The sequence below is a fragment of the Falco rusticolus genome, chromosome 4 (assembly GCF_015220075.1).
Source record: "Falco rusticolus isolate bFalRus1 chromosome 4, bFalRus1.pri, whole genome shotgun sequence".
Classification (NCBI taxonomy): Eukaryota; Metazoa; Chordata; class Aves; order Falconiformes; family Falconidae; genus Falco; species Falco rusticolus.
Genome location: NC_051190.1, coordinates 36,516,565 through 36,537,616, shown reverse-complemented (window position 1 = coordinate 36,537,616; position 21,052 = coordinate 36,516,565). Strand labels below are relative to the sequence as shown.

At 46.7% G+C, this 21,052-nt stretch overlaps 2 protein-coding genes across 13 annotated transcripts in view; one reads left to right on the top strand and one right to left on the bottom strand.

The window, feature by feature from the left end:
- The first annotated feature begins 157 nt into the window (after positions 1–157).
- On the top strand, positions 158–21,052 carry TELO2 (telomere maintenance 2). Of its 3 annotated transcripts, XM_037384012.1 has the most exons (21): positions 160–467; positions 837–1,114; positions 1,723–1,791; positions 2,470–2,617; positions 3,027–3,129; positions 3,916–3,984; positions 5,017–5,158; positions 6,461–6,597; positions 7,369–7,457; positions 8,422–8,532; positions 9,152–9,237; positions 9,542–9,633; positions 10,623–10,739; positions 11,720–11,791; positions 12,074–12,244; positions 12,948–13,039; positions 13,882–13,981; positions 14,405–14,469; positions 15,085–15,200; positions 18,362–18,471; positions 20,273–21,052. In XM_037384012.1, the coding sequence occupies exons 1-20, from the start codon at positions 181–183 to the stop codon at positions 18,448–18,450; spliced, it is 2,433 nt and encodes an 810-aa protein (XP_037239909.1). In that variant the 5' UTR covers positions 160–180; the 3' UTR covers positions 18,451–18,471; positions 20,273–21,052. The 3 variants fall into 3 exon arrangements, with proteins under 3 accessions (XP_037239910.1, XP_037239909.1, XP_037239908.1); XM_037384011.1 differs by lacking the exon at positions 20,273–21,052 and having other exon boundaries at positions 161–467; positions 18,362–19,982; XM_037384013.1 differs by lacking the exons at positions 13,882–13,981; positions 20,273–21,052 and having other exon boundaries at positions 158–467; positions 18,362–19,982.
- Positions 19,963–21,052, bottom strand: part of IFT140 (intraflagellar transport 140) — an 85,904-nt gene continuing 84,814 nt past the window's right edge. For 8 of the 10 annotated variants that reach the window (XM_037384001.1, XM_037384003.1, XM_037384002.1 and 5 more), the window contains one exon: positions 19,963–20,283. In XM_037384001.1, the coding sequence (XP_037239898.1) occupies positions 20,084–20,283 (200 nt within the window). In that variant the 3' untranslated portion in view covers positions 19,963–20,083. The remainder of the gene's footprint in view (positions 20,284–21,052) is intronic. The other 2 variants (XM_037384009.1, XM_037384008.1) reach the window with 1 other exon arrangement.

Below are 21,052 nucleotides of genomic sequence, written 5' to 3'. Positions count from 1 at the left end.
CTGCCTCGCTCCCTGTCCCTTCTCCCGCCCCTCGCTCCGCGGCCGGCAGCTGCCTCCCCGCGACCGGGGGTGCCTGGCTCTTTAAGGGCGGTGCTGGCAGCGCCGCTGATTGGCCGCGGCCGGCCGGAAGTGGCGTGCGGCGGGCCGGAAGTGGCGTTGTGGCCGCGCTCCCTTCGCGTCATGGCGGCGCTGGAGCGCGCCCTGCGGACCGCGGCGGCGGAGCTGTGCCAGGCCGGGGAGGGGGCGGCGGCGGCGGCGGCGCTGGGCGCGGTGCGGGCCGCCCTGGCGGAGGCGGGGGGCCCGGCCGCCCTTGGGGAGCGGGAGCGGGCACTGTACGGCGCCTTCCTGCGGGGCCTGGCCCGGGCGCCCCCCGCGGCGCGGCCCGAGGGCCTGTGGCAGAGCTGCTTCCTGGAGGGCCCGCCCGGTCTGGCGCTCGGCGCCCTGCTGGAGGCTCTCGCCTCCCCAGGGTCAGTCCGCGGCGGGGGCGAGCGGCGGCAGGCGGCGGGGCGGGCGTCGGCGGGCCGCGGCTTAGCGGGGCCGCAGGGTGCGGGGGGCCTCGCCCGTGCCCACAGCCGCTCGGGGGCTGGGCCTTCCCGCAGGGCTCCAGCCGCTCCTTATTATGCCTGTGGAGCATCCTGGGAGGCTGGGAGCTGCGGGAACTAGAGAGATGCAGAGAGCGCTTCGATTTTAGTTCGGTTTTGATTAAAATTACGTGTGATTGAGCAGCGGTGTTGTAGTGGTGATACAACAATACAAAAACAATGGGATGCACATATTTTATATATTTTTAAATCAGTTAAAAGGGGCAGGGACGTACTCCAGTTACTTTCTTCCAGCCCTAACATTCGTCTGGGGGAGGTCGTTGCGGTGCTGGAGCAGTTCCTGCAGGAAGGACGGATTTCAGCTCTGATGTGGGATGTCTGTCAGCAGCAAGTGCAGGCTGGCTCGCCTGAGCTGCAGGAGGCCCTGCTCAACAAGGTCGTATGTTTGCCTGATCACGTGAGCAATAAACTCCAAGGGAACCCCCCCCCAGTATTCTTCCCACAGAACTACTTTCCGTTCTTGGGTGGTGCGATTATCCAGGTGCTGCAGAAGATCTCAGAGTCTCTGAGAGGTAAGAGTGCAGGAGGGCTGTGCTATAGAGACAGCTCTCATGAAGAAGTGTTGTGTCTATTGACCCCCTTGGCTGGTGCTTGAAATACAGCTAACGGGTATTGCTGAGCCTCACGTTCATCCTCCAGGCTAAAGTTTGTTGTGTTAAAAGTGTAAGGTACCAGGGATGAGCAAGATGGCCCAGGTTTTTTAAATCTCCCTGAAAGGTGCAATCCTACAGGTGGTTAAATAGTTTCATCTGTTGCCAAAGCTTAATTGTGGTCACTTGGTCTCTGCTGGAGGAATTCTATATAAGATTTAAATGGTACTGAATTAACTTTGTTTCATTCTGTATGAATTCATGTTCAACTGAATGAACAGTGGCTTTGTTACCATTGTGCTAAAGTGGGACTGAACTATTTTAGTCTTCTGACTCTCACTGCATATAAGTAATACTGGGTGCCGTTTTGTGCCTGAAGGCAGGTGGTGGAGGGAGGAAGGGGTGATGCTTGAAGAGAAGAAGTTAATCTCTTTTCAGGCTTCAGCACTTGTAGAAGTGCATGCACCTCCTGAAGGCTGTTTGGAGGATGCTGGTATGCACTTGTTAAGCTTGTGTCTGTTTTATCCCAGGTGGCTTGGATTGCTCAATCTCTTTTGTTTCTCATGTCCTGGGGAAGGTATGCGTTCAAGGAAGACAAAGTGAGTGTTTTTTACAAGACTATTTTGTGGCGAGGGAAGGTCTGTTTTACTGTATTAGTACAGAAGAATGACTGTGATGATAATCGACAGAGGGAGTGGGAGATTGACCAGGTAATACTTTGGGGGTTTTGCGAGGTGAGCTGTACAGGCTTTCTAAGGCTACTCAAGTAGGCATCTGATAGATGCTGGTGCTTTTCTGTCAGCTCATGTGAATGCGATCTGTTCTCTCAAAAATTGATATTAATTGATATAAAGGTTATTAGCTTTCTCATCCTGCCATTCAGGGTAACTGTGCTTTTCTAGTGCTTTTCATCCAGTGGTCTGGAAGTGCCTCATAAATACCAGCATAAATCACTGCCCATACGTAATAACCCTCTCATGTGAGTAGCCCTCAGTCTGACTTTCCTTAGGACTTGGAAGCCACTGGATGCAGAAGTAGTTAACAGGGCTGGGGAAGAAGAGGAAAGGTTTTCTAGCTGTGTTTACTGTGATGAGGAATACTTGCAAGTTCCTTAGGCTGCTTAGGTTAGTTCTTACCACAGGAGCAATGTAGAACTGCAAACTGTACATCGTATGTCCTCATCTTGTAAGGACCTTGACATTTGCTTGCAGGCTTTGAGCACCATTGCACCAGTTCTGTCCATCTGGTGTGCTTACCTGTTTTCTTTTCCACTTCAGAGGAAATTCTGAGTGTTTTGGTACCCCATCTAACGGATCTCACCAAGTCAGACTGCATCTGGCAAAGAATATGCTGGCGGTTGGTTGAATGTGTGCCAGACCGCTGGATGGAAGCAGTAGTCCTTGGTTTTGTGCAGACAGCACCTGGGTAAGAACCCTGCTTTCCTCCCTGCTACAGAGCAAAGGCTGGATTTTTTTTCACAAATACTTGCAGAATCGGTTTCTGAAAGATGCTGGTGTGTGTGGGGGGGTGTGTGTGTGTGTGTTTGTGTAGGTGGTTTCTTACAGTGCCATTTCCTGAGAGACTCTAGGGGTAAAGTAGTTGATTATTCCCTCTCAGGTAGAACCTGCAACCATTTCTTAAACATCTGCACCATGACATGCAGTGAAAAAACAAGTTTAAACATTCTTTGCAGTTAATGACTCACTCTTAAAACTTCAGAGGTGTTTTAGAAATTTTATTGCAAATAGCTGTTCACAAAATTTCCTGTGATTGGTAACAGCGTGACAGTAATTACGTGGATCCCTAACGTTTTGCTGTTGACCTGTCCTGCTAGGGCAGATGTCTTGTCTAGGTTGCTGGGTAACCTGGTTGTGAAAAACAAGAAAGCTCAGTTTGTGGTGACACAGAAGGTGCTGCTCTTGCAGTATGGCCACACGGTAAGGACTCTGTGTTGAACAGTGGTGCAGTAACACCTGTTTTTCCCAAGTGCTGATGTGTTTTTTAGCCAAGCTGCAGGTGTTCTCGAGTAAGATTTAACTCTTCGTTCTGAAATCAGCCCTCTGTCTCCTAATGCGTACCTGAGCTATGCAGCTGTTCACTTACATCCCCTCAGCTGAATGTAATGAAGAGGGAGTGGTAAATGGTTGCTTTGAAATCATGGGATTCATGTGCTCTCTTAGGGTTGATGGCCATTAGCAGAGTTACTGTAGTCTTTTTCTGGAACCATTTGGGGTTTTGTGCATAATTTCAGTATTCTGGGGAGCTGGCGACGTCTAGTTAATTTAGAATCTGAAAGGAGAGACTGAAGAAGCTGTGATCGGCCTCAGGGCTAAGAATTAGATTGAAGAGATGAGACAAGGACTTCCTCTGCCCCCCACCCTGTGCACCTGTGTTTGTCACAAGGTGTTAAAGTGTTCTGTGGTTTGTGATGTTGTGGGAGATGTTCTCTAGACTTTCTGTGTTCCATGTTTGCCTGTGACTCTGCTGATCTGGTTTTGATGGTAAAAATACTGTACTGTATTCCTGTCTTGTTTTTCCGTGTATTTCATAGCAACTGCATGAGTGTGTCTGTGGTTGGGTTTTTAAATTTGCTTATTTTTCTGTCTTTGAATGTTGTCAACCAGTCCCTCAGAATGAGATGTTTAACACAGTAAAAATACATGCTTGCTATTGCTGCACAACTTTATGCCCAGTTAAAGCAAAACTCATGGGTTTTGTTGCAGACTGCAGTGCTGCAGAACCTCCTTGGCTACCTGTCCCTGGATAGCCTTCGGCGTCCCTTACTGATCAAAGTAAGATTAAGTGACATTGTTGGTGGGGTATCTGATAGAAAACATTCTGCTGTGTGAGTGTGCGTATATGTGTGCCTGTGGAGTGCACAATTTCGGTGCTTCTCTAAGACAATTTTGCCACTATTCATGAGAGTGAGGGAAGCCCTGCCATATCACAAGTAAATTGTCATATACAAATTGAAGACTTGGCAGTAGTTTTTCAAATTTAATTGGTAGATTGTCTTCCAAGTAGCAAAACTAATGCGGCTTGGGTTCCAACAGATGTCCCATGTCCTCCATCCTTCTCAGCTTCCTCTGTCATCTCCTATTTGTGCGGCTGGGCAGATGGCGAAGTTGCTTGAAAGCTGCCTGCCAAATGGATGGTGCTTCAGAATCTCATCTGCCTCCTCAGTGGGGTTGCAGATACTTTCAGACTCCAAGTCAGCAGCGTGATGGAACTTCTAGGAAATTGGTATCTCTGGAAATCTCTACCGTTTTTGTCAATTCCTCTCCCCCCCCCCCGCTGGTTACACATTCTAAAATTACCTGGAAGTACTGGCAGCTATATAAGATTGGACTGAAAACACATAAAATCATACTGGTTTTTGACAATATTATTTATTGCTTTCTATATAATATTTATGAGAAATAAGCTCACCACTTTTAAATAAAAAAATTTATGTATTTATTAAAATACATATTTTTAAATTTTAAAATAAAATTAAAATTTAATTTTAAAATAGAATTAAAAAAAATTAATTTTAAAATTAAAAAATATTAAAAATACATATTTTTAATAATATGTATTATTAAAAACAATTTATTAAAGGTAATGCAGAGTTCTCAATTGGTCAAGCACAGTATGTTTTGGGCCCTGAAATACAAAGTTAGCTCCATTTGTAGGGAGTGTGAAGTTCACTGGGAAGTGTGAAGACCAAAAGGCCAGCAGAACATACAATGTGCTGTATGAAAGCACATGTCAGAAATGTGCTTCGAAGAGATTACTTAGGTGTAGAAAAGATCTTTCAAGCCCACTTGAGTTCTCTGATTCAGGTGCTGCAAGAACTTTTGGAGACCTGGGGCAGCAGCAGTGCTGTGAAACACTCTCCACCTGAGCAGCAGCAGTACATTAGCAAGGCCATCCTTATCTGCCTCTCCCACCTGAAGGAGCCTGAAATTGAGAGCTGCAGACAAGGTGAGGCGGCGGGAGAAGTACAGGTTAGATTGGTTTAACAGAAGGTCTGACTGTGAGTAAAAAACATTTTGTTTTGATCTATGGATAAACAAAATTGTCTCATATTCATCTTGGTAAACAGGGTAGCCTCTCTTCTGTAGCACTGATGTGATATAGTTCCAAATGCATAGCTTTAAATCATGGAATTGGAGAAGTGTATCTGTGACCTAAGGTTCTTACCTGAACGATGGTTTAGGAACCCTTAAGTTTTGTCACAGGAAAGCAAGGATTGACTCTGGGGCTGGTTAGAGGAGTGGCGTGATGTGCGATTTATAGGCTCACTGTTGGAGCATGAGTAAGGTTCCGAAGGGGACAGGGGAAAGTATGTCAGGATAAAAAGCTGTTTGGTTGGCCTCGGACTATCCATGTGCGTTTCTCAGTGTCATTCTGCTTCTCAGTGTGAGATAAACAGGGATAATGAGTTACTGGCCAGGGCCGCCTCTATTCTGTGTTCGTACTGTGCGTAGCACATTGGGGTCCTGGTCTAAAATAAAAAATAAATCTGCCCAATGTCTAGAGTTACTTTTCTGTAGGTGTGGCCTTTATGGGAGGAGAAGGTTGGCTTATAAGACCTGTTCATCTGTTTCGTTCTAGAATTAATTCTTCTTCAGACGAATGAGTGACCTGTTATTTGCTAACAGTACTGTAGTTTCAGAATCCGTTTTTTATCTGAAAGCTGTTGAAAAGATAAGCTTTTCTGAGCTGAACGAGGTCAGTGTAACAGCTGTAGGTCTGCCCTGGTAAAGCTGGCAACCATCATTCTCTGTGGGCTGAGAAATACTGGTGTTAACTGCCTGTTTCAACTTATCTAGGTGATGAGGTAAATTTCTCCCTCTTGTGATTCTTGTACCGGTCAGAGTTTGTGCCTATCTCAAAACATGACTTTTCACTTTGAAGCGTTCTGAAAAAAAGCTAAAGATTGACTTGACTTACCATCCTTTTTTGTTTCAGTGAAAACCAAAATAACCCAAATTTAGAATATATTGTAATGTTTCATTGACTTTGTACCCCATGAAGAGGTATGGTTTTACTATGGTGGTGCTGAAGGGCAACACTGCCATTGCAGAAAGAGAAGTCACAGCTGTGTGGCCCTTCTTACCTTTCTACCCATTGTTGGATGGTGAGCAGCTAAAGAAGCCCTCTCAGGGAACCACCGTAAAGATGGATGTTTGTTCCTGTCGTTGTTTGATGTACTGTTTGGGTCTCATGGTTTTTTGTGGTGTGTGTTTCGGGGGGATTGTTGGTTTTTTTTTTTTTCCCCAGGGCTTCTCACAAGCATGATGGAGGGTGTGAAATGCCATTTAGACAGCAATCTACCACAAATACGGCGTCTGGGAATGATTGTGGCAGAGAGCATTAGTTCAAAAATAAACACTGACGGACCTGTCCTGAAGTTTCAGGTGAAGGTTATAATGAAATTTGTGTCTGGTGTGCAGGGCTTAATAAAATAATAAAAGCTTTAAACCAGATGATCTAGAGCATTATAGCAAGTTCTAACACTTATTATTGGGAAATAAGGAGAGGCAGCAACACTTTCAAAAAGAGAGCGTATCTGCCTACAAAAAAAAAATTGCATAGAAAATGGCCAGGTGGCTGCGAGTGACCTTAAGAGTGTAACCTGATGGCGTAGCTCAGGGCAGACTGGTGGTGGTGGAGGACTGCTAGGGGGTTATCCTATGGCACGAGGGAATCAGAATCTGACTCATGGAAGTTGAGAGGGAACTTCAAACCTAAACCAGTGGGGAACATTCAGTCCCTGCCGTGGTGGGAAGACTTGCTCAGAGTTGAGATTTTGAAGACTGACGTGGGGATATATGCTCTGCTATTTCCAGTAGAGTTTATAAGAATTATGAGATTAAATCACATACTTTTTAAAAAAAACTTGTTGCACTGCCATTTATTAAATCTTTTAGAGATTCTAACAACGTTCAGGCAAGGTCTGATCAGGTACTGCTGTTAAATACAGCGATGAAGGTTACTTACGGCACAGATCACTGTACAGCATAAATACATCGCTGCTGGCAGCACGGTGACTGAAATGAATGGGATTTGTGCGAGTTCATCTGCTCGTGATTCAGCCTTTGCTTGCATGCAGTAGAAGGGTCAAATGTTGAATGCTGGGCGTATTTGCAATCAAATGGAGTGCAGTAACAGTTATTTTGAATGTCTAGTACAAAGAAGATGACGAAGCAAGAGAACTGAAGTCCCTTCTGGTGCAGGCTCCACCGTTCTGTGTTGTCCCCAGCCTTCCAGATGATGAGTAAGATATTCCTACTATTAATTTCCACACCATCTTTTAGCCCTTCTCCGTTTCTGAGTTATACAGTAGAACTGTATACAGTATTCAAGATGTCTTACATATTCCTGAGCCTTATAATGCTTATTCTTGCGGTGCAATGTAGTTATGTTAAATTCATAATTCAGATGGTAGTTGTGTATTAACATTGTTTGTTTGATAGCTGCACGTGATGAAACCATGCTGCAGGGGTCTTGTGGCCCCCTGGGTAGAATCAAATGGGCCTTCTGTTTGCATCTTGGAAATTGGGCATTTGGGTCGTATGCCCCCAGCCCATGCAGTGACAAAAATCTAGCATATCTGTCAGTTTAAAGACTGGTTCTTTGGTTCTTAACTTCCATAGGATCTGCCGAGGCGCTTTGTAGCGCTTGGTTTTATCAGCAGATGAATGAAGCACTTCGTGTTATTAGCAAGTGAAGCTGTCCAGCACTCCAGTAAAGTACAGAAGTTTTTGCTCCCCTTTTAGGTGCATAATCAGCATGGACAGCTGTTTGAGACAGCATTTGAGAAACGGAGAGATGAAAGGGCAGTGCCGAAGTCCACAGGAATAAGCACAGAGACAGAAGAAAAATTCTCAATTATTGTATTCATTCTACTAGTCATGGCTAAAGGTGTTTCTTCCCTATTTGTTCAGTTTCATTTGCAGCTTCAAATATGGTGCAGGCCAGTGTGATCCAGTTATCACAGACAAGTCTTCCCTTAGCAGTCCTAGGTACAGGTTAGTGCAGGGGAACGCAGCAAGTTAGCTAGCTTAATTTTTGTTTTCCCTTGCTCTTCTCTTAAGAAATTCTGCATGTCTTCTCCCCTCACCACATTCTCCTTCCCAGGACTTTGTTCCTTGTGTTGACCGAGCTGGGTGGGAGACTGCAGCAGAAATGATTATCTGGCTGTTACTGTCATTGGTTTTAATACTTCTTGTTCCTCACAGCAGGAATGAGCAAGCAGATGCTGCACTGCCATTGGTGTTGGAAGGTAACAAGAAATCACATACAGAAGCCCCTGTGGTGCCAGACGAGGAGTTGGATGCTGAGCTGGACAGGTATGGGGCAAGAAACTGGTAGGAAATGGAAAAAAAATGGCAGGTTCTAAGAGCAGATGTGGGGAGAAGGGAGCTATTGGTAGTTGCGTTTCTTGGCAAATCTTGTGCTTTCTGACCTTGTTCAGCTGAGTAGTATGCAGCAGAGTAGAACTTTGTGTAGGAAATTGCGTGTAAGTACATTAGTCGATAATTTAAGCAAAGCCCACATCATGTACAACCATTGTATTTAGTCCATTTGATGTATATACGTGTTTCCTGGCATTATGGGTATGTTTACCGCTTTTAATAGCAGACTTGTCTTACTCTGTCATTTTACCAACGTATAAAGAAATCTGAAGAATCGGCTTCTAGTCTTTTGGTCACCTGTCTCCTTCCTGCACTTGACCAGGAGATCCAGTTCCAGATCTGGTCACAGAAGTGCTCTTCCACTGACCTTCAGAGTAATTCATAGAACTTCCTAAGGAACACTTCCAGGCTAGGCTTCAACAGTGCTGCGGGGTGAGGCAGCAGTGATGGTGTTAGGACAGTGTGTGCTGGTTCTTTCCATGTTGTGGATAGCTGGGGAAAGAAAGAACATCTATACCCCATAGACTAACTCCTGCCTTTATTTCTTTTGCAGTGATGATGACCTTATGCCTTACGACATGTCAGAGGATAAAGAACTAAAAACTAAGGCTCCTGTGTATATCCGAGACTGTATTGAAGGTAGGAGGTTTGGGGCTGAGTTTTCATCTGTTTCTCACTGGGTTTGGGAGAATCATCTCTGAAGTTTGTTTGGGTTTTTTTATGAGCTAATTTGAAAAAGCTGTAGGATTTCAGTAATCTGGGCTCAAGTATTGAAGTGTAATTTCTGAGTAATTACAATTTAGTTCATACTACTGATAGTGCGCTGGGTCGGTGATGTCTGCCCGTAACACAAGATAAACTATTGGCAGAAGAAAGTTGGGGGCACTTATGCAAGCACAACTATTCCGTTAATAGCTTTCGTTTGTCTTTTGATTACCTTTAGTCCTGACGGGATCTGAAGATGTGGACAGATGGGAAGCTACAGTCAAGGCTCTTGAGGGCTTGGTTCGAAAGAATCCAGTAGCAACAAGAGAGGTAGGTGAAGCAGTATGAGTTACCAGTGGGCTGTAGCTACAGAATTATCCCTTTGCCTTTGTAGAGTCTAAACATTCCAATACAGCAGCAGGCCAGGCTAACGTGTACCTGGATTTAAAGCTTTCAACTTGGGAAGGGAATAGAAAAATAGCTTTGGAGGTGAGGCTACAGAGCACAGAGGAACAAAGAAGCAGGCAAAGGTGCTGGCATAGCATGGCATTTAGCAGCTCCGGTGCTGAAAATGAAATGTGTTGCAAGTAGAGCTTGCCGGTAACGTCAGGAAGCTCCATGCTTGGTGCTGGGAAGAAAAAACATTAGAAATGCAGTTTGCAGAGCAGCCATGAATTCCACAGACCAATTGATTTTAGTTTCGGATTTAATTGATTTTTAATTGAAATGGAATTTAATTGTTATTCCCCAACAAAAATGGGAGATAAAATCAAATGGACTTTCCCTGTTTGCTTGTACAAGCATGATGTCTTCCAGAGGGAGCAGTTGGATTGTACTGGTCAAGATGAAAAGCTCAGGTGAGAGGAACTTGGGACAAGGTCACTGGTGTGATGAGTGCTCACCACCACTTGTTAGTGAACACTTGAATGTGGCAGCTGCCAGCCAAGGGAAGGGGTGTAGACAGTGCGTGATCTGCTGCTGCTCATCAGGCCTGTTACTGAGCAGGATGGGCTTCGGGTGTGGTACTGTACCCTTTAACCCATCGCTTATGGTGACAGGTCCTGCTATATCATCATGCCACCACTTGTCCAAAAAGCTGAAGCAAATGGTGGACAGAGAAATTGGCATAGTGTTTGGAGAAATCTGTCTTGATGGCATTTACTGTGTTTTCTCTCCCTCCTAAGTAACGGACATGTTGCCTATACTCTATACCATTATTGTCTTTGCTTAAACATTAGAAATGGTGTGTAAATCCTGTGAGAAGAGAAAACGCAAACACCTGCAGGGATTTGATTTGGGTTTTTTTGTATTTTGAGCAGGTTAGTGTCGAGCTGGCAAAAATATTATTACATTTGGAGGAGAAGACCTGCATCGAAGGCTTTCTGGAGCTCCGTCAGAGAGCTCAAATAGCTGTTTTAACCACAGATCCAATACCTGTGAGTCCCTCTTGGTGCTTTCCTTTTTCCACTTGAGGCACAGGCAAAAATGTAAGCAGCTGAGTCTCTTGCTAGAAGCAGCTATCAGAGTGTGGTAGAATAGCTAGTTCATGTCTGGCAGCATTTATGCAGAGATGGGCTATGCACTGAAGAATCTGCAATAGATGACTGAAACAACAGGAAAGAGAAAACTCTCTCAGAGCTGCAACGGACTGGAGGAGCTCTTTGGAGGCTGTTAGTATGAGTATCCCTGACCAGGCAAATGAAATAAGATCTTGATGCACTGCAGGAGTGATTGTTTCGCAAAAATGGGAAGCTGAGGCACAAAGGGCTTCTCTAAAAGATGATTTGACTGGTGGTTGTAAGCATGGAATCAGCAAATGGTTTGGGTTGGAAGGGACATTTAAAGATCATCTACTTCCAACCCCCCCTGCTGTGGGCAGGGACATCTTGCACTAGATGAGTTTGCTCAGAGCCCCATCCGACCTGACCTTGAAGGCTTCTGGGGCAGCTTCTCTGGGCGACCTGTTCCAGTGTCTCACCACCCTCACAGTAAAGAATTTCTTCCTTATGTCCAATCTAAACCTACCCTCTGTCAGTTTAAAACCTTTTCCCCTTGTCCTCTCAGGACAGGCCTTGGTAGAAAGTGTCTCTCTATCCTCGTTATAACCCCTCTTCAAGTATTGCAAGGCCACAGTAAGTCTCCTTCGAAGTGCCAAAGCTGCCGTGGCAGTTGTTTCTGTGTCCCTGCATGGGAGGGGGAGAAGAATGGCAGTCCCATTTGTCATTTACTTGCTTTGAGAGAATCTGGAAGTGGAAGTGTCTGAATTTCCCGTTTGCACAGCATGTCTCTGCCCTTCTCTTGGAGGCTTGTTAACTAACAGGAAGCAGGACTTCTGAAACGGAGTGCTTTTAGGGTCGGTGGGAAGGCTTTTTCCAGCCTGGGATGGTGTTCATTGTGCCTTGATTTTGCTGTACAGGTAGCAAAGTACTTGACCTCTCAGTTCTACGCTCTGAACTACAGTCTTCGTCAGCGCATGGACATTCTCGATGTAAGTGCTCTTCTCTTCACTTCCTGCTTCCCTTGCGTCTTTGTTGCACCACTGCTGTTTCCCTGAGATGTAATGTGGCTACGTTTTACTCCTCGTAGGCAGAGGCGTGGGAATCTCTTACCTTAGCGTTGGCTGAGGGTCAGTTAACCTGCTGTTCTTCATTCTAAACCTGTTGTTCCTTTCTGCCTGGCTGTTCCTAGCAGTTTGGCTGCAGGTAACTCTGTTCCCTAGTACAAGGATTTCCCAGCCCTTTTTTACAGAACCTTCCTCTTTATCATCTAGGTATTGGTTCTGGCAGCTCAGGAGCTGTCCTATCCCAAATCCCGTGGGAAGACCACACGCCCTGGTGCCCAAAAACCTTGTATCCAGCCACTTCCTGGAAGTGACAGCTCTAAGGGCTGGAGAAGAATTGTTGATGAGAGGATCAAAAGCAAGACTCGGAGATTTGCTACGGTGAGGCCAGGGCAGAAGCAAACTAATGTCAAATCCAGTAAAAATGGTAACGCTAGGAGTTGCTGTAGTTTTATCTGGAAAGAGCAGAATACCTGTGAAATTGGGTCCAAGCCAAAGGAAAGACTTTGTAACTGCAAATATATGTTTATCTTAGTATCTGGCTGAACCTTTTGGTGCAGAGTACCAGCTCCTGTAGTGCTCTCCTGGCAGGGAGAGGAAAATAGATCTTGAACTCCTTGCCTTGAGGGATAGTTGTTGCTGTTCCGAGCTTGTTTGGCCACTGCAGGGAGCTGTGACTGCACCTCACTGGTCCCAGAGCCTCCATCAGACTAGCTGCCTCTGGGCTGGACTGTCTCAGCCTTCCTGTTTTTCAGGGAGATAAATTGATGCCAGTTTCCTAGTTCCCAGAACTCCCTAGTGGTTCATCCCAGAGAACTTGCTTTCCAAAACTCCTCTATCCCTTGCATGTTCTTGTTTCTTATGTCTAACTCAGCAGTACTGAGCTATACTTAGATGTGTGAGAGGACCTCGAGTGGCAAGCGAGCCGTCCAGTCTGGAAACTAGTAGCCATAGGCATACAAGCAAGCAGTGGCTGATAGTGGGGTGGTTGCGAGGAACCCATAGTCTTGACAGCATCCAGTGAAGTGGAAGAGTTGGGTGCTGCATCTTGTGCCTAGACTTCTTTTTTTTTTCTTTTGGACAGGGTCAGTCTCAAGTGGAACTGGCTTCTGGCCCAAATGAGTTCAGTTCTGTGGCTGGGCACTTCTTTTTCCCGTTGATTCAGCACTTTGACAGGTGAGTGTGAACACCTTGGGACGTGGGCATGGTAGCTGCCAGAATGAACCTTTCTGCTTGCCTCAGAGCAGCAGGCTAAAGCCCAGAGGCTGCGTGGGAGTCCAGTGACACCACACGGATGCTTGGCTCGTGCATAAAGCTTAGAGAGGAGGTGTTTGTGGTCTCTTGGACTTAGCTGATGAAGTCTTGTTGGGCAGGAGTATGCAAGACCCTGCAGAAGTGAAGACAGATATGTGTGTGTGTGTATATGTGAATATGAAACGTACATACACCATAAAGAATGACCTGTGACAGGTGCACAGGTGGGTGATTTTGGCAGTACCAAACCAGTTGTCTTGGCAGACCCCCGGCCTGGGAAGGCTCACACAAAACCGCCGAACTCGGAGTGCTGTCTTTAACCAGTTAGCCCTGCCTCAGGTTTGGGCCTGTCACCTGGACTGGTCCTTGTGACCACATAGGACACAGGACACAGTTTATTGTCAGTCACTTAAGTCTTTGATTACCTAGGGAAGGCTGAGTAATTGATTCATGAGAATCAAGATTCCTTTAATACCCGCCTTAATGGACTGTTCCTAGTATGGCGGCGGTGGTGGTTTTTGCATGCAGTTCTTTCCAGGTAAAGCCTGTTGGTAGAATACGTGATAAGTGCTGTAAGAGTAGAGGATCTTACTGGTTTGGGAGCAAAGAGCTGTGGCCTGCATTAAACTGGGAATGACTGTAATGACTGTTGTCATAGGGATTCAGGCTTGTGGGGGACAGTTTGCCCTGCATAACCCGCCAGCGTTCCAAAGGCGCTGCTCAGCCTTCTCACTGCTACGGGGCTGTGTATCTTGCACTTGCAGGCCTTTGACAACATTTGATCTCCTGGGGGAGGATCACTTTGTCCTTGGAAGACTGGTCCACACTTTAGCCACCCTGATGTACTTGGCTGTCAACACTGTGGTAAGAAAGGCTGCACAAGTCTGCAGAGATAGCAGGAGAGGCTTCCAGCCCGGCGACCCGGGCGTGCCTTCTGAAATAGCCCTGGGCTCTGGGGCCCGCCACTCAGACTGGCAGCAAGTTTGAGTTGCATGTGGGGAGAAGTTGGGAAAAGGGCTTGGAAAAAAATAGTCAGAAAAAATAGTCAGAAAAAGAGACAAGGGATTCAGGACACCCCTGCAGTATCTTTTGCTTCTGGTAGAAAAACTACCAACTTCTGTGGGAGGCTGGGTGCATCGTTTTGCTTTACTGCTTAAATTTCCTCATCTGTAAAATAAAGTTAATTGTAACCATGATTTTCACAACAGAGTTATCTCAAGGTCCAGTTCTGTAGGGTGATGTGAATGTGAAGGTGGTCAGTGTTCCTGTCATAATCCTGTTTTGCAGGCAGTTACTGCAATGGGAAAGGCACTGCTGGAGTTTGTTTGGGCTCTGCGTTTCCACACCGACCCGTGAGTTGTAGTTGCATGTTTTCATTTTTAAAAATCCGCTGCGAGCCAGTCTCCAGACGTGGTTTGTCTTTGTCCAAGACTAGCACCTGACTGAGAATGACACTGATGTAATGTGTAAACTCTATGCTCTCCTCCAGCCTTGTGTTCTTATGACTGAGTGTTGCAAGAATACGTAATGAAGGCATTACTTTAATGTCAGGCCAACATACAAACTTGTCTACTCTCTTCTAGCGTGGAGGTACAGTCATCACCTATAGAAAGCGTGACAAATTTTTTGATCAACTCTCCATCTGTGTTTACTCGGGGAGCTCAGAAACCTTTCGATTCAATTCTGGCATTCCAGCCTGGAAAGACATTAAGACCTGTAAACACCCGATTTCTGTTTTGATCTCAGACTTGTCCAGGACACTGATTTATGCTAGACTCCCTGCACCACAGCATAGCGGGGGCTCTGTATGGGGGGCCTCTGCCAGCTGGTGCATGATTAAACTTAGTAGTAATATGGTAAAAGTCATCATAATGACAAACATTTGAAACTGGAGAACCCCTGAGGTGAGGAAATTGAGGTGGAGCACAAAGCTGCAGGCTCTAACCAGTTCAGTTTTTCTCCAACAGGTACGTGCGCCAGGGTCTTCTGTCCTGTATCTCCTCCACGCTCCTCAGTGTCCCTACAGAGTGTCTGCTGGAAGACGTGACAGAGGAGCTTTTGGAGACTCAGTCCTGGCTGGGAGGTAAGATGTGGGGGAGCATCTGCCAGCGTCTTTCTGGTTAGTGGCGCAGGCTTTTTGTGGCGTCTCTTCTGACTGTGATGGTAGCAGTAGTGTCCTGGTGTTGCGCAGCAGACATGGACAGAAGCATATTTCCTGCTTGCTTGTTTTAGGGCAAATACCAGAGCACTCTGTGCTGTACAGGTGTAGTGCTGAGGTACCTCAGGCCTACGCTGAGTGCTGCGTGTATGGCATTTCAGAGTGGGGCTATCCTCACCTTACAGGCCGACCAAAAAAACCCCAAAGTGCATTGATTGTGCCCCCTTTCTTGGTCTAAGTGTCCAGCCGCCCACCTCATGAAGCTGCAGGAAGTGTTGTCATGTTGCATATTACAACCTGGCAGTGACCGTGACCAGCAGTAACATACAAGGCTTGTATGGTCCATTTACACCCAGTGTGTGGAAGATGGGTTTCGTTAGTGCTAAAAATAGAAGGAAGAAAAGCATGGCCCCATCCCCCGACTTCCTATTGCTGATGGAAGGAACAACCTGTGAAAGACAGCAAGTAGCTTTGCATGCTGCACCCAGCGTGGCTCGCATCAGCGTGGCTCGCATCAGCACGCACCGCTTTTGGGTTCTGGTGGGCTGGAACTGTGCAAATTGGTATTGCAGTGTGCTGGAAGTACAAGGGGAAAGTGTGCTTTGTGGCTCTGAAGCATCCACTGTATTCTGAGTGGACCTCGTGTGACTCCCTGGGTTGGTTTCCTTCACCGTTCTCACTCTTGGTGAGTTGGCTTCCCGCAGGGAGCAGGCAGGAAGCGCCACTGACACGGGCGGCCTCGGATCCTGCTGGGTTGTGGGGCTATGTGCTCTTTAAAAGGAAGAGAGCCGCCTTGTGGGGCTGGAAACTTTACTTTTCCCATGACATGGGGTGCTCCGAGGAATCTGCTTGTCTCTGCAGTTAACGCTGCTATTGCCAAGTAAAGCCTTTCAAGGAATGTTGTAAATGTATTTTCAGTGTGAGGGTCTGCGTAATCGGTTTTTACTGAGTTATTTTGGAAGGAAGATCATCACAGAGCTAGTACCATCTTTTTGTGCTTGTAGGTTGTGTAATAGCCATCTCTTTACATATAGTGATTTTTTTATGATAATTGCACGGTAGATCCTGGTGGGAATGAGAGCAGGATGAGATGCCAGTTGTGTGTCTAGTAAAGAAGGGGAACTTGTTGTAGGAGCCATTGAGAAACATTAAGGAATGCAGCTCTGTTCCATGCCTGATCAAATACAATTTAAGTGCTACTTAAAAGGGCTTCTAGAGCCACTTCCTGAAACACAGCAGCTTCTTGGGCTATGCCTTTGCTATTTCTTGTAAGATTGTTGGTAAAACAGCAGTCGCAGTGAGGCACGGGGCTCCCCCCTGCTGCTCCAGCAGGTGAAGTCGGTCACTAGAGACCCGCTTTTGTGACTGAATCATGGCTTTGAGCTAGCGGGCTTGCTGTTGTTTCATGGCTCTTCCAGGCAAGATTAGCAAGAGGGGTCATATATTAGATTTACTGCTGTAGTTGGGAAAAATGACAAGCTGCAGAGCATGCAAGCCACCTCTTACCGTGCCTAATGGCCAGGAGAAATCACCCCTTTAAAGCAGCTATGTTTCTCTTCCTCACTGTGCTTTAGCTGTAGCAACAGTGGGCTAGAAAATGTTATCCATGAAGCATTTAGTAGAAATCTACAAATCTGCTGCAGTGTGTTATTACTTCATATAACTTCTGTTATTACAGAGCCTCGGCAGGCTGCTCTAGGTCATCGTGTGAATATGACTGACTGTTGGGCCCTTCAGCCTTTGGGCCCTATCTAGAACTGTTCCCCATTAGAAAGCGTTTGCAGCGTGCTGTAAAATGCCTTCAGTCGCTGTCACGGTACTGTGACATGCTTTGGGATGTTTCAGCTGGGGAGAGGGGCAGGGATCCACCTTGTACTTGTCTGTCGTTGCCTTTAATGCCGTGCTGGACCTACTACTGAGGAGCCTCATCTTTCCTGGGGAGGGAGGGAATACCTAAACATTTCTAGGAAACGGTTCCTTTGATTCCTCAGCAGCTGCCTTTGAGGGAATTCCCCACCCCTCGCAAGTGCCGCAAACCTATGTCATAGGTGAGTCTCTTTTGTGTAAAGACCTGAATGATGCTCTGGTGCCCTGTGCCTCCCTTTCAGTGGCAGCAGTTCAAGGTCCATGCTCACAGCAATTGGAAATGGTGCCAACATCAATCTCTGAGCTTCTGAGCTGTCTTGTAACCTCCCCCTTTTTGCCTTATGTAGAGGGAATATGGAAACACCATCGTGAAACGCTCCCTGAGGTTATAAATAGCCCTACTCCATCTGAGTGAGTCATGTGTTTGGGCTGACAGTACTGGGCTCTGAGCACACCGCTTGTGCGTACAGGATATCCTTACACAGATTCGCTGCTCTTCCAGGCTCCCCCTGCTCAGACATCCTGCGTGCATCCTGGTTTTTACTTTGCAGGCTCATTAAAGGCCCCTGAAACAACAGCTGCTGGAAGCAGCTTCATGCCTTCCCTTACATGCTGCGTAAGGTGTGAAAGAGCTGCTAGTTTATCAAAAGACGAACCTCTCGGAACGGAGAATGTGTTGAAACACAGGGCTTGCCTCTCTTTCCCCCCTTTGAAGGGCAGTGTGAGCACAGGTTTCAGGAGGGAGCACTGAGCATTTGTTCAGGTGGCAGGAACTGGCAGAATGGAGACTTTAGGCTTTTGAGTAAGTGCAGTGTCTGACTGCAGACTGCGTTCATACTAGTACGTCAGCTGTAGAAAGGCTAGTTCAAGGGCGCAAGTACACATTCTGCGTTCCGTGGGATAACCTCCCTGCCAAGGTCAGATGGTTTCCGTAGTGTTCCAGCCCAGCTGACTATTTGTTTCTGCTGCAAGAATGAACTGAGCGTCACCACACCTGACCACACCTTAGCTAAACTCATGCTGCTTCAGATGGTCAAGTTTGTGCATCTCTGCCATCTGGCCTAACGTAATTCCTGCAGGCGCCGATGCCCAGCCCGGACTTAGTTGCATATGCTGTTGTGTTTATGCCGTTCTGTGACGGGCAGTGGAACGGCAGAGGCGTGTTGGGTGAAGGGCACGTTTTGCTATTTTCCAACTAACAGTGGCTGCTTCTTCTACAGATGTGGTGGAGAAAGATCCAGATGGGGATTGCAGGAGGCTGGCCTTGCAGAACTTGCTACTAATGGAGGATCTGAAAAAGAAACTCTGAACTGTCTCTTCCTAGCTGAAGGTAAAAGAAATGACCTTCACCTCCTACTTGCCAGCTGGATGAGTGTAGGCACTGCTGGGGCCCCTTCAGCAGTCACCTGGCTGGAGAAGAGGAAGAAGGGGGAAGGGTGCAGAGCCGTAAGCCAGCGAACCTGACTTGACATCTGGACTTTGTAGTGGAGGCCAATTTAGTGAGCTACTGCTATCCGGTACGGAGTGTACAGATGCAGGAAGGTAGGCAAGCGCTGCCATCCTCCCCCCGCCTCCCCAGCCCCCACCCCCAGCTATTTATAACCTTGGCAGGTTTGAACACTCTGCTAAAAATACAGGGAAGATCTCATAGCAGACTTCTTGTCAGAAAAACAGGAGGGCTGGAGAGGGCTGCTTACCTCCCAGGGTGAAGGCTGTGACGTGCCCGTAGGGATCCCATGTCTTCCAGCAGCTGGCATGTGGTGGAACCCGGCCTGCTGTTCAAAGGGGTGGCACGGCGCCGGGAGTGACTGATGAGATGCAAGAACTGAATAGTTACACCGAACTCCTGAAAACGTGCCAAACCTTAAAGGCTTGAGCTAGAGCTGTGCTGTGGTTAGGAAGGCACAAAGCAGAAATCCTTTTTGTATAATCTTAGTACAGAAATAAGTTTCTATTAAAGGACAAGTAACATCCAGGGTTTGACCTTAAAATCCACCCCCCGCCTTCTTCCCTGAAAATGTACAATTTAAAAACTTCATATTCACCCTAAGTTTTGGAGCAAGTCACGAAACAGGAAAATCATTCAAAGCAGAAGGGCTGTTTGGTATGAAATGTGTGAGGAGTGACTCTAAATACAGCTTCCTGGGACAGCGTAACAGGCTTAGAAGTGAGTGAAACCTTAGTTACCTATGTTGGGCTTCACTTCTCGTGGTGACTTATGTTACTTATGCCAGGGAAGAAATGTACATCCTCAAATCTGACTAGGATAGAGTGGCTTAATGTAACTGTGGTTTTTGGAAAAGAAGCCTCACTTGCTCAGGGTGACCCAGCTTGGACCCCGTGACCTCCAGAGGTCCCTTCCAGCCGTTGTGGGAGTCAAAGGTTTAGTCCAGATTCTTGTAAAAGGTAGCTCTAGCTTGTGACCCTGTGTCTTGTATTTAAATACAAAAGCTCTGGGTTGGAGGAAGCCTCCCTTCATTCTGCAACAGGGGAGTAGTTTTGACTTTTAGCCAAGCTCCTACTCAAAGGGGACAGAGATTGTTTTCAGACGTTCTGACTTCTAGGGAATGACAAATCAGTTAGCACCTCAGCAGATCAAAGTTGTACTTGAAAATTTTGTCGATTCAGGAGTTGTCACCTCAGTTACTCAGCTCTTTTCTGTACTGGGAAAAAGGCCTGAAGTTATGATATGGAGTCCTTGTTAGTTTTTTCCCTCTCAAATTTATTAAAATACTGAAACCAGTTTGTGAATCTTTTTATGTAGTGTTCGAAGTAATTAACTTCAATACTGTTGCTTGTACAGTCAAGCAGAAAAAATAAATTCTTGGTAATAACCAAAAAGCCTTGTTGCAGCATTGTGTTCACTATACATGACCCCTAACAGAACAGAATAAATGACCTGGTATTAAAATCAACTTTGTGTTTGGTAAAAGCGTAAGTTGTCAAGGATCCTCCACTTCATCAGCCACCTCTTCCACATCCTTGTTCTCCGTGCTGCTGTGGCAAGTTTGCTCTGGAACTAGCGCTCGGCTTACAGGAATGCCTGCTCCTCGGTGAACTGCCTCGATGGTCTGCTGGGTCATGTAGTTGCTCAGGTTTGTGCTGGAATTCCTTTTCTGCATCTCTTCCAGATACCGGTAAGGCCTAAAGCAATGCACAGAGATCACTGGGCCGGCGGGGGGAAGCTGCTATATGAAAATGCCGTGGGTGAAAAGCACCCACCCTTGGTGCGCGGCTGAGCTCCGGTCAGGAGCTCCGCGTGAAGGCTGCTGATGCTCAGCCACGAGGTGCAGCCTTTGCTAACGTGATGGCCCCTCACAGTGACCTGGCTCACTTCTGTCTTTTAACAGTTTCAAAAAGAAGGGGGCCCAAAGGCTGGTTTTACGTTCTCCCGACAGCAGAAGCACTGTCAGAACAACATGTTAAGGTTAATCGGCCCAGCTGGAGAAACCTGCGCTTGGCATCCTTGTGTTTCATAATAGCGGCGGGTTCCAGCTGAGGCTGAGCGCTGGTGTGTGGCACTTCTGCCCTGCAGAAGTGATTCACCATTTCCTCAAATGACCGCAATTTTACAATTTTCTCCTCTTCTTTGGCCCAGTGGCAAAGGAACACAGTGTAGCTGCTGAGACATGCACCCAGACTGACCCATCTGTTCTTGGCTAATAACTGGGAATATTTAAGACTCCACCACTATTTATGCTCTATGTCCTGCGAGCTTTTTCTCCTCAGTCCCATGGAATGAGAAATACATTAATGTGGATATAATTCCTGAGGTCTACCCCACCCTGCTGAGCAGCTGAGCTCCTGTAAAAGAGCCTCCGCCATGGAATTGTTTTCTGTATGAGAGAACCACGCTATACCAAGCTGCACTGGCACATACAAAATGTGGGCTCTGTAGATGGGAAGAATTA